This window comes from Narcine bancroftii, chromosome 5 (genome assembly GCF_036971445.1).
Source record: "Narcine bancroftii isolate sNarBan1 chromosome 5, sNarBan1.hap1, whole genome shotgun sequence".
NCBI classification, from domain to species: Eukaryota; Metazoa; Chordata; class Chondrichthyes; order Torpediniformes; family Narcinidae; genus Narcine; species Narcine bancroftii.
Genome location: NC_091473.1, coordinates 201,034,603 through 201,049,401, shown reverse-complemented (window position 1 = coordinate 201,049,401; position 14,799 = coordinate 201,034,603). Strand labels below are relative to the sequence as shown.

Genomic DNA, 14,799 nt, shown 5'->3' with positions numbered 1-14,799 from the left:
TCGTGACATCAGTTTTAAAGAGACTCATGTGTGAGAAGTTTTATTTCTGACAACTGGCACTAACATTCATGACACGGGGTCAGGTTTCACGTGTCCATTGGTCACTTTCCCCTGGATCTTTCCATCTCTCGACCACTTCACTCTGTCAGGTCGCTCACACTGTTCAGCCAACACGAGAACGAGCAGAAAACACGTGAACCTGGGGAAGACGCTGCCGTTGTGTTTGGACCCAGTACAAACTCTACTTCCATTCCCTGGAATAGTGGCGCCTGTTCGCCTTGTCTCCGATGATCGGTCCGTGTCTGTTCTGGGCAGCGTGACCCGGGATCCGGATTCGGAAACACCGTCAACGCTGATGAAAATGAACGCTCCAAATTCTATCTCGTCATCGAAGTAACGGCGTAACAGTCGGCCACTTATTACTGGGCCTTATGGATGGACACAGCGCGCAACAGGAACACAAGCTCAACACAAAAACCCGAGCCGCCTGTCACGGACACACAACTCCTGGTCCAGAGCCGCAGCTCAGGCCGCGATGATCCTTCCGCGGGGGCAGGTGCTCGGGTCCGGACAAGAGGCGGTCACTGTAGTTTGAACCAGCCACTTGTGAAGTGGCCGGATTTGTCGCTACAAGAAGGAAGCGGCCTGGTGCCGTCCACGTTTCTGCAGGGTCTCTCCTCTGGGGTGCTGAGTGAGGGGCCCTGTCACCCGGAACACGCCGCACCCTGGTCGGTGAGGAGGCAGAAGGGCTCACAATGGGCGATACCGGACCACACTCTTCCCCCGGCGCCCTGAGCTGCGCACTTTCCTCTGACTTCCCAAAATCTCCCGACCCCACTCCCCACAAACCGACATATTCTGAAACTTTAACAGGAACATTTTGGCAGGAAACCCTGCGAATTTGGACGGGGTGGGAAAAGACCAACAGCATTGTTAAAGAAACGCGGGAAACGGCGCCGGGAAATGGAGAAGCTGCGGGGAAGGTGGGGCGACAGGGAGCTCAACCGGATGGTGGAGAGGAGACGCGGGTCCGTTTGAAAGGGAGCCTCGTCCACTGAAGCCGCGGGAACATGAGGGAGGGAGGGAGGGAGCGCGGAAATTGGATTCCATCGCCAACATCTCCAGCTGAGTCCGAACCAACGTTTGAGCAGGATGATGCTAAACCCTCTTTCTCAATCTGCTCTCTCCTTATTGTCCATCACTGAGCCCAGAGCCCGCCCGCCCGACACTCACTGAGCGCAGCTTCACCGCTCACTTTCGGCACCGTTTGCCTGTGAAAACCCTCAACATGAACTCTGACCGTCTATTCTCCCCATTTCGGGTCAGTTTTATCCCACACTCCCGTTTCCTTTCTTTATTTATCCCCCTCACCCTTCGCTGTTTTATGACCCCTTGTTCCCAGTTCCAGTGAAAACTTCGCTTCCCCGGCAGCAGATTCCACCTGGAAAGGGAGGGAAGCCCCTGTGCGCATGCGCTAGGACACATTCGCAGCTGGCTCTGGAGTGACATTCTCCCAGCTGAAAGGAGCTATTGACAGTTTCCAACACGCCACCTACCGGGCTGCTGCCGCCGCGTCCCGGCCCAAGCGTGTATGTGATGACGTCACAGGGTCTGCGAGCGTCCCTGAGGGCCGTTCCCTTAGCAACGGGACGGTCCACGGAGGAAGCCGGAGCCCTGGGTTGGAGGTGAGGCTTTCCTCGGGAAGGTGGAGCGTCCGAGGTCAGGTGGGGAGGGGGGGGGGCTGTAAGTGTTGGGGTCTCGAATGTTCGGGGCCCAGCCCCTGTTGGAGCCGCGTTGCCCTAAGGTGGAGCCGTTGCTTCCGGGGGGTGGGTGCGGCCTTGCGGAGGAGGGCGAGCGGCACCAATGTCCGGCTGGGGCCTCGTCCCTCCACTGTCGGGCCGATGAGGAAATGGAAGGGGCGGGGAGGGGGGGTGAGGAAAGGGAGAGGGGTGAGAACAGCGACCACGTCTCTTGTCAAACTGGGGGGGAGGGGAAATCAGGGAGAAGGGTCCCTGACAATGTCGTGGGCAGCGAGCGTGTCTGGCTGCAGCCCCTGTTCCCCCCCCCCCCCCCCTGGCCGCACGGATGGGTGGGTGCAGCAGTCGGACTAACGGGGGGAGTGGGACAGGGGGCAGACAGGCTCCCACACAGGAGGGACAGGGTCCCCACCACAGGGCGGACGGCTCGCTGGGGGAGGGACAGGAGGCCTCTGTCACCGTCAGGTCTCACGAACACCCGGGGCATCCTGTTGGGGGGAGATCCCATCTCTGGAGAAACAGCAGCATCAGCCGGGTCGTGACCCCACCACAGGGGCTGCTGTGAAGCCAGGTGGCACTCAGTCTCGGTGCCCAGGAGACTCAGGTCCGAGACACAGACACGCACGTGTGAGGGGGGGATCCAGGACGGGGAGTTGCCAGGGTCACGGATGTTTCACAACAGGTTCAGTGTCCAGTCTCATGGACGGGGAGAAGGAGCAGCCAGAGTTGGTAGTTCATCGTGGTTCTGATGACATTGGCAGGAAGAGAGATGAGATCTTGCAGGTACAGTTTACAGTATCCAAAATTAGAAATGCAGAGTGGGCAAGGGTCTGGCAGATGGAGTACAATGTTATCCACTTTGGAAGGAAAATTAGAAGATCAGATTATTATTTAAATTCTAAACCATAGCAGCAAGTTGCCATGCCAAAGGACTTTGGAGTGTTTGTGCATGAATTGCAAAAGGTTGGTTTTGGGAAGTGAAGTCCGGGCATTCCACCCAATTGCAGAAATTTAATGTCATGTCCTGATATCAGATAAAATAAAGCAGCTGTATCTCTGTAATGCAGTCAATGTAGAGTACAAAGGTAAGGTCATTCAGTTCATCTGGGGCCACACTGGGAGCATCCTGGTATCTCCCCTCCTGTCAGTGTTTCTGCTCCATACCACCCCTCATCCATCTCACCCTGCTGGCATTCTCATCTGTTCCTTTCTCCTCTCTCTGTTCACTGAGATTCCACTTTTAGACAGCTGTGCTGTTCACCTCAAAGTAAGAAACAGGGGCAGGAATCAGTCATACGGCCCATCAAGCCTACTCTACTATTCAATAAGATCATGGCTGATCTGCGGTTGACTCAGCTCTCCTTACCCACTCATTCCCTACCACCCTAATTCCCCAATCCATTAAAAATCTATCCATACATGTCAAAAATACTTTCAACAAGGCAACCTCCACTAATTATGGAATTCCATGTATCCACCACTCTGCAAGAATCCAATTTCCAGTTCCACCCAGATGGCAAGTCACAAACGTGCTGGAGAAACTTACCAGTTCATCAGGCATCGGTGGTTGTGGATCCATTGAGTATGATTGGGGGCATGGGTTTATCAGCCAAAATGTGCTGTATGTCAAAAAAAAAAATCTGAAGGATTGTACAGAAGTAGCTCAGCAAATGTTCCATTTCAAGTTGTAACGAGGTAAAATCAACAGGTTTTCAAGGATTCAGGTCAATTAGGGGGAAAGAGCACTTCCAGGGTGTAAAAGTGAGGTAAAGTGCCGTAAGTTACATGAAAGATCAACAAAACCAAATGCCCTTCTTATTGTGGACTCTGGTTTGGGATGGCTGGCTTGGAGAGTCTCAGAGGAACTGGCACCAATTGTGATTCTGGTGAGAAGTTGAAAGAACTTGCTCACTACTCACACTTATATAATCAGATAGTCTGTGGTTCTTTCCTCATCTACACCTTCTAGTTGGCCATAACTCTCAAAACCAATAGTGAAGAACAGGCCTTACATTGTTCACCTAATTCATCTTCTCACAAAGCTTTATGTCCCGTGTGCAGGTTTCAAGGCCTAATGGACCCCATAAATCAGGACCTTGACTTGCTGATCTTCCCAGTTAACAGGTTGCTCATTTTGAGGACTGTGAGCGGATAATTCCATTTTAAACAAAAATGTGTCATTAGCCCTCTCGTTACACAGGTTTGTTTATTATCATCTGACTGAATTAACGAGAACAAACAGGATTTCTCTGGATCAAATTATTTATTGAATTTTAAATTCAGTCATACAGCACGTTAACAGGCCCTTTCAGCTCACAAGCCCGTGCCAACCAATTGACCTACAATCACGGTACATTTTGGAGGATGGGAGGAAACCGGAGCCCCAGGGGAAAGCGTACAAACTCTTACAGACAGTGCGGGATTTGAACCCCAGTCCCAATTGCTAGCGCTGTAACAGTGTTGCTCTAACTGCTACACTAACTGTTCCTCTCATGTATGAATATTTTTGAATTATTTATTCAGTAACAGGCCACTGCTCATTAATCTCAGTGCCTGCAGGAAGAAGCCATTTCCCTGCCCGACAGCCCTGATTTTGTCAACTATGCCGACAGCTGGAGAGACTTGGCAGTTCAGGCATCATCAGTGGAAGAAAAATAATTGTAAGCATATCAGGCCAGAACTGCTCAAAACATTGGCCATTCAGCAGATGGTGTTTAGCTCCACACTCCAGCACTCTCTCGTGTCTTGGCTTTTTTTCCCCCAAGTTCAGTTTATTGACGTCTGATTGTACAAAGACAATCCGACGAAACGACGTTCTCCGGTTCTTAGTGAAAAAGATGCAGACAACCACACACATACAGACACACACACTACATATGCAGGACAAGTATTTCATCCACACAAATTTATACTGTTTTGTCCAAATGAGAGTCTTGGATGGTCAATTTGAACAGTTCCTTTGGTCGTTCAACATTCTCCCTGCCCGTGGGAAGAAGCTGTTCCTCGGCCTGATGGTGTTGGCTCTGATACACCTGTATCTTTTCCCTGACAGGAACAGCTGAAAGATGCTGTGTGCAGGGTGGAAGGGGTCCTGAATGATTTTGTGCACTTTCTTCAGTCAACGATCCCAGTAGATCATGTCCATGGTGGTGGTGAGGGGGGAGGGTGGGGAGGAAGGGAGATTACATTGATTCTCTTTGCCACTCTTGTGGACCTGTAGACTGACCTCCAAATCATTTCTCTGCAGCAACTGTACCACAATGTGATGCAGCCAAGCCAGGATATTCTCGATAGAGCTCTTGTAGAAGGTTGACATAATGGTGGCTAGTAGCCTTACTCGCTGCAGTCTTCTCAGGAAATGCTGTTGCTCCTTCTTGACGTGAGGAGATTTTGAGAGGACACGATAGGTCACTAGTTAAATGAACTCCAAGGAACTTGGTGCCTGCCCAGTGCTAAGCACCTTCTTCACCACCCTCTCCACCTGAGTACTTTGTCTCCAAGTCTCTCTGTTATACGAATCTCTCCAGGGCACAACCATTTTTACAGGAGGTACTGGGGAATCAAAATTTATAAATGCTGAAAAAATCGGCTGAATTCCTCCAGCATTTCAGTATGTTTTAACTTTTCTCAAAATCAGAACATCCATGATGGGAAAAAGCTTCCCACATACTGTGAGATTGGTGAACCTTGGTAACATGTAACCTTGGTTCTCTCATAAATAAAAGGAGTGAATTAGATTTTTGATTCAGATTTATTGTCAGAATACATACATGTTGTTGCATACAACCCTTTTTCTTGTGAGCCAGGTAGAATTATCACTTATCAGTTATAGAAAAAACAGTACACAATGTACAATTATTGCAGAATATCTCTAATTTTTGCTTCATATATCTATTTGTATCTGTGTGATTATTGTGTGCTGTGTAATACTTATTTGTATTTGTGTGAATGTGTTTGTATTGTGTCGTGTGTGTGGTTGCACCATAGTCTGGAGAAACATTTCACCTGGTTGTACCTGGACAGACAGATGATAATGAACTGAACCTGAATTGCAGTGTAGAGAAAGAACTTGCTCCTGGGACTGTTGGATAGCCATCTACCACACAACACTAATGGGTTCATAGAAAACCTTAGGCACGCTCCTGAAGGAGACCAGGGCACATGCTCTGAGACCAGATACTGACACTGGAAGAGAGGTCACAGGCATGCACAGTGCACACCTCCCCGACAGACGGCAGGGAGGAAGGCAGCGCAGCGGAGCAGCTTCCATCAGTGTGGAGATCGAGGCCGGTTCGACTGGCCCTTAGAATCACAGGCTGGATACGATATCACAGGTGCTGCACAGACCCTTTCTGCCTCGTGCTCCTCACCCATGACCCACGGGGATTTCTCCTGCTTTGTACCATCAACCTTACCATGATACATTGTGGGCGACAGGCATGCACATTACCCTGGCACTGGCAAAGTGGTTCCAGCTGCATGGGGGATTATGGGTAGACGGAAAGCGAACAGGCAAATTGTGGCTGTTTTGATCTGCAGACTTTGCCGAGATCCAAACCCTGGTAGGTAATGGTGACCATTGGAACTGACACAAAGCACAAGTAAGAAATATATAATAAACGCAGAAAACACTGGAACATTCAGACAGTGTCTAAGGCAGTGGTTCTCAACCTTTTTCCACTCACTATCCACTTGAAGTCATCCCTTACTAATCCCTTACACAGGATGCCACAGGTGCTCTGTGCTTAGTAAGGGATGACTTCAAGTGCTTTGTGAGTGGGGGGAAATGAAGGTTGAGAACCTCTGGTCTAAGGGCTCGGACTCCATATGTTGACAATTCTTTTCCTCTCACTGAAGCCCCTCGAGCTGACAACTTCCTCCTGCAGATTGGGTTTTGTTTCAGATTCTAGAATTTGCCGTCTCTTGAACCTGAACCCTAACGTCTCCAGGTCCTTTTTGATTAATGGGGGAACTAAAACGTAAACTCTTTCCTGCTTTTGTTCTGATCCGATTTCCATCATCTGCAGAATTTTACTTTCCAAAAATAAGAAGTCGAATTTAAGCCTGAAAGAACAATTAAGATTCTTTCATTCAAGTATCTGAATAACTGTGGAAATAAGTTTCTCTTCTGAATTTCTTTCTATTTAGAAAACTCATCACAACTTCCTCTATTCTGAGGTGACCAGCTTTTCCACAGTCAAACCTGATAATGGAAGGGCCTCATCCCGAGAATTATTCTGGGATAAATCCCCAATTCATCTCCAAAATATCCAAAGATATGCTGAACGATTCCTATGAAAGATCCCACCCCCAACATTGGCAGTTCGCAGCTATTATTGTACCAACAACACAGGTACAATGCGGTGCTGTCTGGAAGGAGTTTGTATGTTCTCCCCGTGTCTGCGTGTGTTTCCTCTGGGTGCTCCAGCTTCCTCCTGTCTCAAAAATGTGCAGGGTTTGTCAGTTAAATTTTTTTTTAGATATACAGCACCCTATTGACCTACAACTCCCAGTACATTTTGAAAGCTGGGAGGAATCCAGAGCCCCCGGGGAAAACCCACGCAGACACAGGGAAGATGTTCAAACTCCTTACAGACAGCGCGGATTTGAATCCCGGTCCTGATCGCTAACCCCGAAACAACATTTTGCTAACCAAACCACCCCAGTCTCTTCACCCACTCCAAAGCATCTACATCTCTCCTGTAATGAGGCATCCAGGAATGAATGTAATACCCTCTTCACCCCGTCACACCTGATCTTAACCAACTCCATGACCATTTCTCAAGCCCAAAACATTGGTCGTGTATCTTTACCTTTGCTGCAGCCTCCCGGCATTTTCTTATTCCTGATGAAGGGCTCAAGCCCGAAATGTCAGTTATACCTTTACTACATAAACGACACTGTTTGACTTGCTGAGTTTCTCCACCATTTTATGTTTCTACTTTCCCATTGTTGTTCACGTCAGTGGATAAGAGGGGAAAACTGTCGATTGAGATACATATACAAGAACGGAGTTAAGGATGCGAATGTTGGGGAGGGCCTTGATAAAATAGTTGTTACAAAGGAAGTAGTGATGGAGAAACTAATGGGACTAAAGCCAGACAAATCACCTGGTCCTGATGATATGCATCCAAGGGTTCTGAAGGAAATGGCAGAAGTTATAGTTTGGTGTCATACACCAAAATTCCTTGGATTATGGGCAGGTCCCGGCAGACTGGAAGACAGCAAATGTCACGCCACTTTTTAAGACGGGACGTAAGCAGAAGACTGGAAATTATCAGCCAATTAGCTTGACGTCTGTAGTTGGAAAAATGCTTGAAGCCATCATTAAAGATGAAATAGTGAAACTTTTGGAACGTAAGAGTTCAATCAGGCAGACGCAGCATGGTTTTAGAAAGGGAAGATCTTGTTTGACTAACTTGTTAGGATTCTTTGAGGATATTTGGATTTCCAGAAAGCATTTGATAAGGTGCCACACAAGAGACTTATGAGTAAGTTACAGGAAAGTGGAGTCCGGGGAAGTATATTGGCCTGGTTTGAAAATTGGTTGTCTGACAGGAGGCAGAGAGTCGGGATAAATGGGAGTTTTTCAGGTTGGCAGAGAGTGGTAAGTGGGGTGCCGCAGGGGTCAGTGTTAGGCCCACAACTGTTCATCATTTACATTGATGACTTGGAGGAGGGGACAAAATGTGGTGTAGGCAAGTTTGTGGATGACACCAAATTGAGTGGAAGAGCAAATTGTAATGAGGATGTGGAGAGTCTGCAGAGGATATAGTTAAGCTGGATGAGTGGGTAAAGGTCTGGCAGATGAAGTACAATGTTAGTAAATGTGAGGTTATCCACTTTGGCAAGAAAAATAAAAGAGCTGAATATTATTTAAAGGGTGTTGTGCAGAGGGACTTGGGAGTGCTTGTGCATGAATCGCAAAAAGTTAGGTTGCAGGTGCAGCAGGTTATTAAGAAGGCAAATGGAATGTTGGCCTTCATTGCTAGAAGAATTGAATTCAGGAGTAGGGAGGTAATGTTGCAACTGTATAAGGTACTTGTGAGACCGCACCTGGAATACTGTGTCCAGTTCTGGTCTCCATATTTGAGGAAGGATATACTGGCTTTGGAGACGGTCCAGAGGAGGTTGACTTATGATGAAAGATTGTATTCGCTCGAGTTCAGAAGAATGAGAGATCTTATAGAAACATATAGGATTATGAAGGGTATGGATAGGATAGATGTAGGAAGGTTTTTTGAGCTGGCCGGGGAAACTAAAACAAGAGGACACAGTCTCAAGATTCGGGGGAGTAGATTTAGGACAGAGAGTAGAGAATGTTTGGAATTCTCTAACCAGGGAAGTGGTTGAGGCTGCCTCATTAAACATATTTAAAATTCGGTTAGATAAATTTTTACATGATAGAGGAATTAGGGGATATGGGGAGAAGGCGGGTAGGTGGAGTTAGGTCAAAAATTAGATCAGCCATGATCGTATTGAATGGTGGAGCAGGCTCGATGGGCCATTTTTGGCCTACTCCTGTTCCTACTTCCTATGTAACTAACATACAAGTCTCCCTTTGAAGGGAGTTCTGTGAGAGACTCTCTTACTGTCCCCCTCTGTAATCCTCTGCTCTTTGTTGCTTAACACCATTGAGCTGCTCCACTGCGGAACCTCTTTGAGGAATGGCCACCCTGGAGCGGTTTTCCTTTGCAGAGAGGATGGGCAGGTAGATAAAAACACACCGAAACACTGGAGGAACATGGCCAGTCTTTTCAGTGTCCATAGAAGACAAAGATAAATTGCCAAAGCTTTTAATAATTAGAATAAGCCAGAAGCAGGAAGTCTCAGAATTCAGACAAAGGGGGAGGAACCCAGACCAACTAAAGGATGTGATAAGGGTCGAGGTGAAAATTGATCATGTTTGTGTGAAAGGAGAGAGGGATAAGGAAAGGCCATGGGGCAAGGGGGTTTAACAAAAGTCAAAGTCGATATTAATGCCATCTTGTTGGAGGGTGTCCAGAGGGAAGATGAGGTGTTGTTCCTCCAGTTTGCAGGTCGCCTCAGGCTGGCAGTGCACGAGACAGTGGACAGACATGTCAACAAGGGAATTGGAAGGAGAATTGAAATGGGTAGCTACTGGGGGATCCACGCTATTGCAGCGGACAGAGCCGAGGTGGTCAACAAAGCAATCTCCCGGTCTGCATCCAGTCTTTCCGATGTAGAGGAGACCAAAACAGGACCAGCGGATATAGTAGATGACCCTGGCAGATTCACAAGTGAAATGTTGCTTTACATGGAAGGACTGTTTGGGGCCCTGAACGGTGGTGAGGGAGAAGGTGTGGGTTCAAGTGGAGCATCTCCTGTGGTCACAAGGATAGGTCCCAAGTGGACAGTTGGTTGGGTGGGAGAGTAGACAAGGGAGTAATGGAGGGAGTGGTCCCTGTGGAAGGCGGTGAGGGGAGGAGAGAGGAATATGTGTCTAGTGGTGGGATCATGAAGGGCAGGTAGTATTGAGGAAGTCTGCATCAGGGCTTAGACAGGTTGGTGGATTAGGCAAGGAAATGGCAGATGGAGTGTAGAGTAGAGAAGTGTATGATCATGCACTTTGCTGGAAGGAATAAAGACATGGATGTTCAAAAATCAGAGGGACTTGGGAGTTCTCGAGCAAGACTCCCTAAAGGTGAACTTGCACCTAGGGTCAGTGGTAAGGAAGGCAAATGGAATGCTGGAATTCAGTTCCAGAGGGATAGAAGATGAATACAGGGATGTATTGGGGAGAGCACAGTTTTGGGATCCATATCCAAGGAAGGGTGTGTTCACATTGGAGAGGGCCCAGAGGGGCTTTACAATATGACCCCTGGGCCTTCAGATTTTCATACAAGGAGAATTCGAAAGCTCTGGGATTGTAATCGCCAAGGTTGAGAAGAATGAGGGTGGGGGTCTCATTGAAACCCATGGAGCACTGAAAGGCCTGGATATAGTGAATATGGCAAGGTTAGTTAGATGGGCCGAATGATCTAACTTGCTTATGAACTTATTGTATTACAGTCAGCAACAGTCATCATATCCGTGAACTTTGCAGCATCGGGAGTGGTTTCCTCATCTGGAATTTAAATCAGCCCGTGTGTGTCACAAGCAACCCCAGCTTCTAATGCCTGGCCTTCACTCTCCCCAACTGCATTTCCAAGGAAGCGGTTTGCTCACCACCCACAAAGCACCTGATCAATGGAGGATTCTCTGACCACAATGCCCCACGCTTGGCAAAGGGTACCACAGCCACCTTTCTGAGCACCGCGCATACACCTTCCAGGGGAGTTGGGAATTCATCCTGGGTAAGGGGTTTATCAGGGACCGAAGGCGATTTGGTACCGGGCGCCGGGTGCAGAGTGTACCACCAGGTCCCGAAACGGGAGGCTCCTGTGGTTCTGGGGCTTTCAATGCCCAGCTAGAGGACAACTTCTCCCCACGTCTCGGCCCTAGTCCCAGCCTTGGCATTGATTTAACTTGCTGCCCAGCTCTTTGTGGATATCCATCAGGCTGAGCACACAAAGCACGTGCTGTGCGCGTCAGGGCAGGACTGCATTGATATATAACCTGGTCACACCCTCACATACTTACATCAATGAACCCCTTTCAGTGCTCCGTCTGTAGGAAGAACTTTAAAAGTTTGAGGCGGTTAACGAGACACCAGTGGGTCCACACTGGGGAGAGGCCCTTCACCTGCCTTGACTGCGGCAAAGGCTTCATGTGGTCCTCTGACATGCTGGCCCACCAGCGGGTCCACACCGGGGAGAGGCCTTTCGTCTGCCCTGAGTGTGGCAAGGGCTTCACAGAGACCTCTCACCTGCGGAGGCATCAGCTGGTCCACTCTGGTGAAAAGCCCTTCTTGTGCCCCCACTGTGACAAGGGCTTTAGTCAGTCCACTAGCCTCAAGAGGCACCAGCGAGTCCACTCTGGGGAGATGCCATTCCTCTGCTCAGAGTGTGGTAAGGGATTTGCTCAGTCATATGACCTGCTGACCCACCAGCGGGTCCACACCGGCGAGAGGCCCTTCACCTGCTCAGAGTGTGGCAAGGGCTTCACGTGGTCTTCCAATCTGCTGGCCCACCAGCGGGCCCACTCTGGGGAGCGACCCTTCACCTGTGTCGATTGTGGGAAAGGGTTCACCCGCTCATCCCACCTGCTCAGACACCGACAAATTCACACTGGGGAGATGCCGTTCCCCTGCTCCAAGTGTGGGAAGGGATTTGCTCAGTCGTCTGACCTGATGAGCCACCAGCGGGTCCACACTGGCGAGAGACCATTCATCTGCTCAGAGTGCGGCAAGAGTTTCACTCTGTTTTCCAGCCTGGTGAAGCACCAGCGGGTCCACACCAGGGAGAAGTCCTTCATCTGCTTGGAGTGTGGCAAGGGCTTCACATGGTCCTCTGACCTGCTGACTCACCAGCGGGCCCACTCCGGGGAGCGGCCCTTCACTTGTGTTGAGTGTGGGAAGAGGTTCATCAGCTCATCCCACCTGGTCAGACACCAACAAATTCACACTGGGGAGAGGCCGTTCCCCTGCTCCCAGTGTGGAAAGGAGTTCAGTCGCTCCTCCAACCTGCTGAGACACCAGCAGGTCCATACCAGGATGATAGTTTAACTGCACAGCATGTTAAATGGTTAAATATTGATGCTGAAATCCAGAGTCACTGGCAGGTTAAAGGTTTAACCTTGTGTTTTTGATTCTTATTTAATTTTGTGCCTGTTTCTTTAAGAGAACTATTTATTAATCTAATAAACCAAACATTGTAGATGCAGCTCTATGTAGCTTTAATTTGTTGATAAAATGGATAAACATTTTGCATAACTTTGCATTAAGATTTTTGCTACAGTTAAAAGTATAATAATATTCAACTTTACAGAGATATACAAAAGGAATAAGATAAAATAAGATGAAACGATGAATTCAAAGAAAATTATCTCAAGCCCATGTTCCCTTCATAATTCGTCAAAGAATGCGATGTAAACTCTTGGTCTGCATGGATATTATGTCATAGTCACTATGGTAACACTACAAATAACAGTGTTTCTTAAAGAGACAAGCACAAAAGAATCAAAAACACAAGGGTCTAACCTTTGCATTCTAGCCCTTTATTATTATAGACATTAATGGCTAATATATAATAATTACTATTACAGTTACAAATTAAATATGGTAAGTATAAGATTAGAAATCAAAACTTTCTGCTTTTTATAAAAGGTAGATTTTAGTAATAGGTCAATTTAAGTAACCAGTCTTGGATTTTATCCGCACTTGCCGAACGAAACCTTTCTTGTCTGGAACTATTTGCATGATTTTCCCCAGCAACCAAGAATTTCTTGGTGAAGAATCGTCCATGATAATTACAATGTCTCCACATACAAAATTGCATTTAGCTTTAGACCATTTTTGTTTTCCTTTTCAAAAATAAATCCACTATAAACTGCACTTGTCTCCATCTATGCCTTGCATAAATATCTTCTTTCTGAAATTGACTTGAAGGCAATGAGGTGAAGTTCCTTAGAAACCAGGTTTGTGATCTGGAGTTTCAGCTAGAGGACCAACTGCTTATCAGGGAAAACGAGGAGGCAAGTGAGAGGCCCTTTCCCCTCCCCAGAGTGCATGCGTGCAAGGACACAGCAGTTAAAGGATAAAATTAAGGAGCTGGAGTTGCAACGTGATGATCTGAGGCTTATTAGGGAAAGTGAGGAAGTTATTGATATGACTTTGAAACAGGTAATTACCCCCAGATTGGGGGGGTGGGGGGTGGTCAGGTAAGTGGACTACTGTCAAGGGTGGGAAGAAAGTTGCTCAGTCAGTGGAGAGCACTCCTCTTAGCAACAAATATATTGTATTGGATGATGTTGGATCAAGGGAGTCAGCGATGCAGATGGAAGGAGGAGGGACAAGGTGGTCATTGGGGTCTCCATCATTGGGGAACAGACAGAAGGTTCTGCACGCCTGACAAGTATTCCCACATGGTATGTTGCCTTCCAGGAGCCAAAGTGCAGGATATCTCGGACAGGGTTCATGGTATTCTGAGAGGAATTTCTGAGCAGCCAGATGTCCTGGTACACATGGGTGCAAATGACATTGACAAATTGAGTGAGGAGATCCTGAAGAGGGAATACCATGAGCTAGGATGGAGATTAAAAAGCAGGACCTCCAGAGTTATTATCTCAGGGTTTCTACTTGTGCTGCATGCGGAATGGGGCAAAAATGAAAAAAATTAGGAAGTTAAATGTAGGGCTGGAGGAATGGTGCAGAGTGCAAGGTTTCAGGTTCATGGATCATTGGGATCTCTTCTGGGGGAGACATGACCTCTACAGGAGGATGTGTTGCATCTAAATCCAAAGGGGGACAATATACTTGCAGTAAGGTTTAATAATGCTGTTGGATATGTTTTAAACTGAATTGGCAGGGTGAGGGGAACCAGACTGATACTGAAATGGATAGGAAGGACAACATAGGGGTAGTTCCAATAGACTATGAAATCTCAATGCTGGAGGGTGCAAAGAGGGTTAGGAGAGTTTCAGAGAGGGTGTCAGGCAGGAAATTGGAGAGAGCAGGGTGGTCAGTTTCAAGGTATTGTATATGAATGCACCGAGTATAAGGAATAAAATGGATGAGCTTGAGGCGCAAATGGACATGGGAGAATATGATGTTATCGGAGTAATGGAGACATGGCTGCAGGAGCGACAAGTTTGGGAAATTAATGTTCCGGGGTATACGTCCTATCGAAAAGACAGAGAGTTAGGTAGAGGACGTGGAGTGGCTCTGTTGGTGAAGAATGAAATTCAGGCGATGGAAATGAAAGACATTGAATCAGGTGGAGTAGAGTCTGTTTGGATAGAGTTGAGAAATTGCAAAGGCAAAAGAACCATATTTGGGGTCATAAACAGACCTCCGAACAGTGGCTTAGATGTGGGAATCAGTATAAATAAAGAATTAAGAATGGCATGTCAGAGTGGTAGTGATACAGTAGTTATGGGTGACTTCAACATAAAAATAAAAGAGAAGGAATATAAAATCAGT

General features: G+C 47.5%; 1 protein-coding gene and 1 long non-coding RNA gene across 2 annotated transcripts; one reads left to right on the top strand and one right to left on the bottom strand.

The window, feature by feature from the left end:
* Nucleotides 1–12: 12 nt before the first annotated feature.
* LOC138764573 (uncharacterized) lies at nucleotides 13–2,379 on the bottom strand. Its single transcript, XR_011358194.1, has 2 exons — nucleotides 1,557–2,379; nucleotides 13–725 (listed from the first exon to the last, which is right to left on the bottom strand). It is a non-coding gene; the product is annotated as an uncharacterized lncRNA (long non-coding RNA).
* Nucleotides 1,248–13,210, top strand: LOC138764558 (zinc finger protein 436-like). Its single transcript, XM_069940647.1, has 2 exons — nucleotides 1,248–1,685; nucleotides 10,791–13,210. Exon 2 carries the CDS (start codon nucleotides 11,365–11,367, stop codon nucleotides 12,382–12,384), a length of 1,020 nt encoding a protein of 339 aa, XP_069796748.1. The 5' UTR covers nucleotides 1,248–1,685; nucleotides 10,791–11,364; the 3' UTR covers nucleotides 12,385–13,210.
* Nucleotides 13,211–14,799: the final 1,589 nt, after the last annotated feature.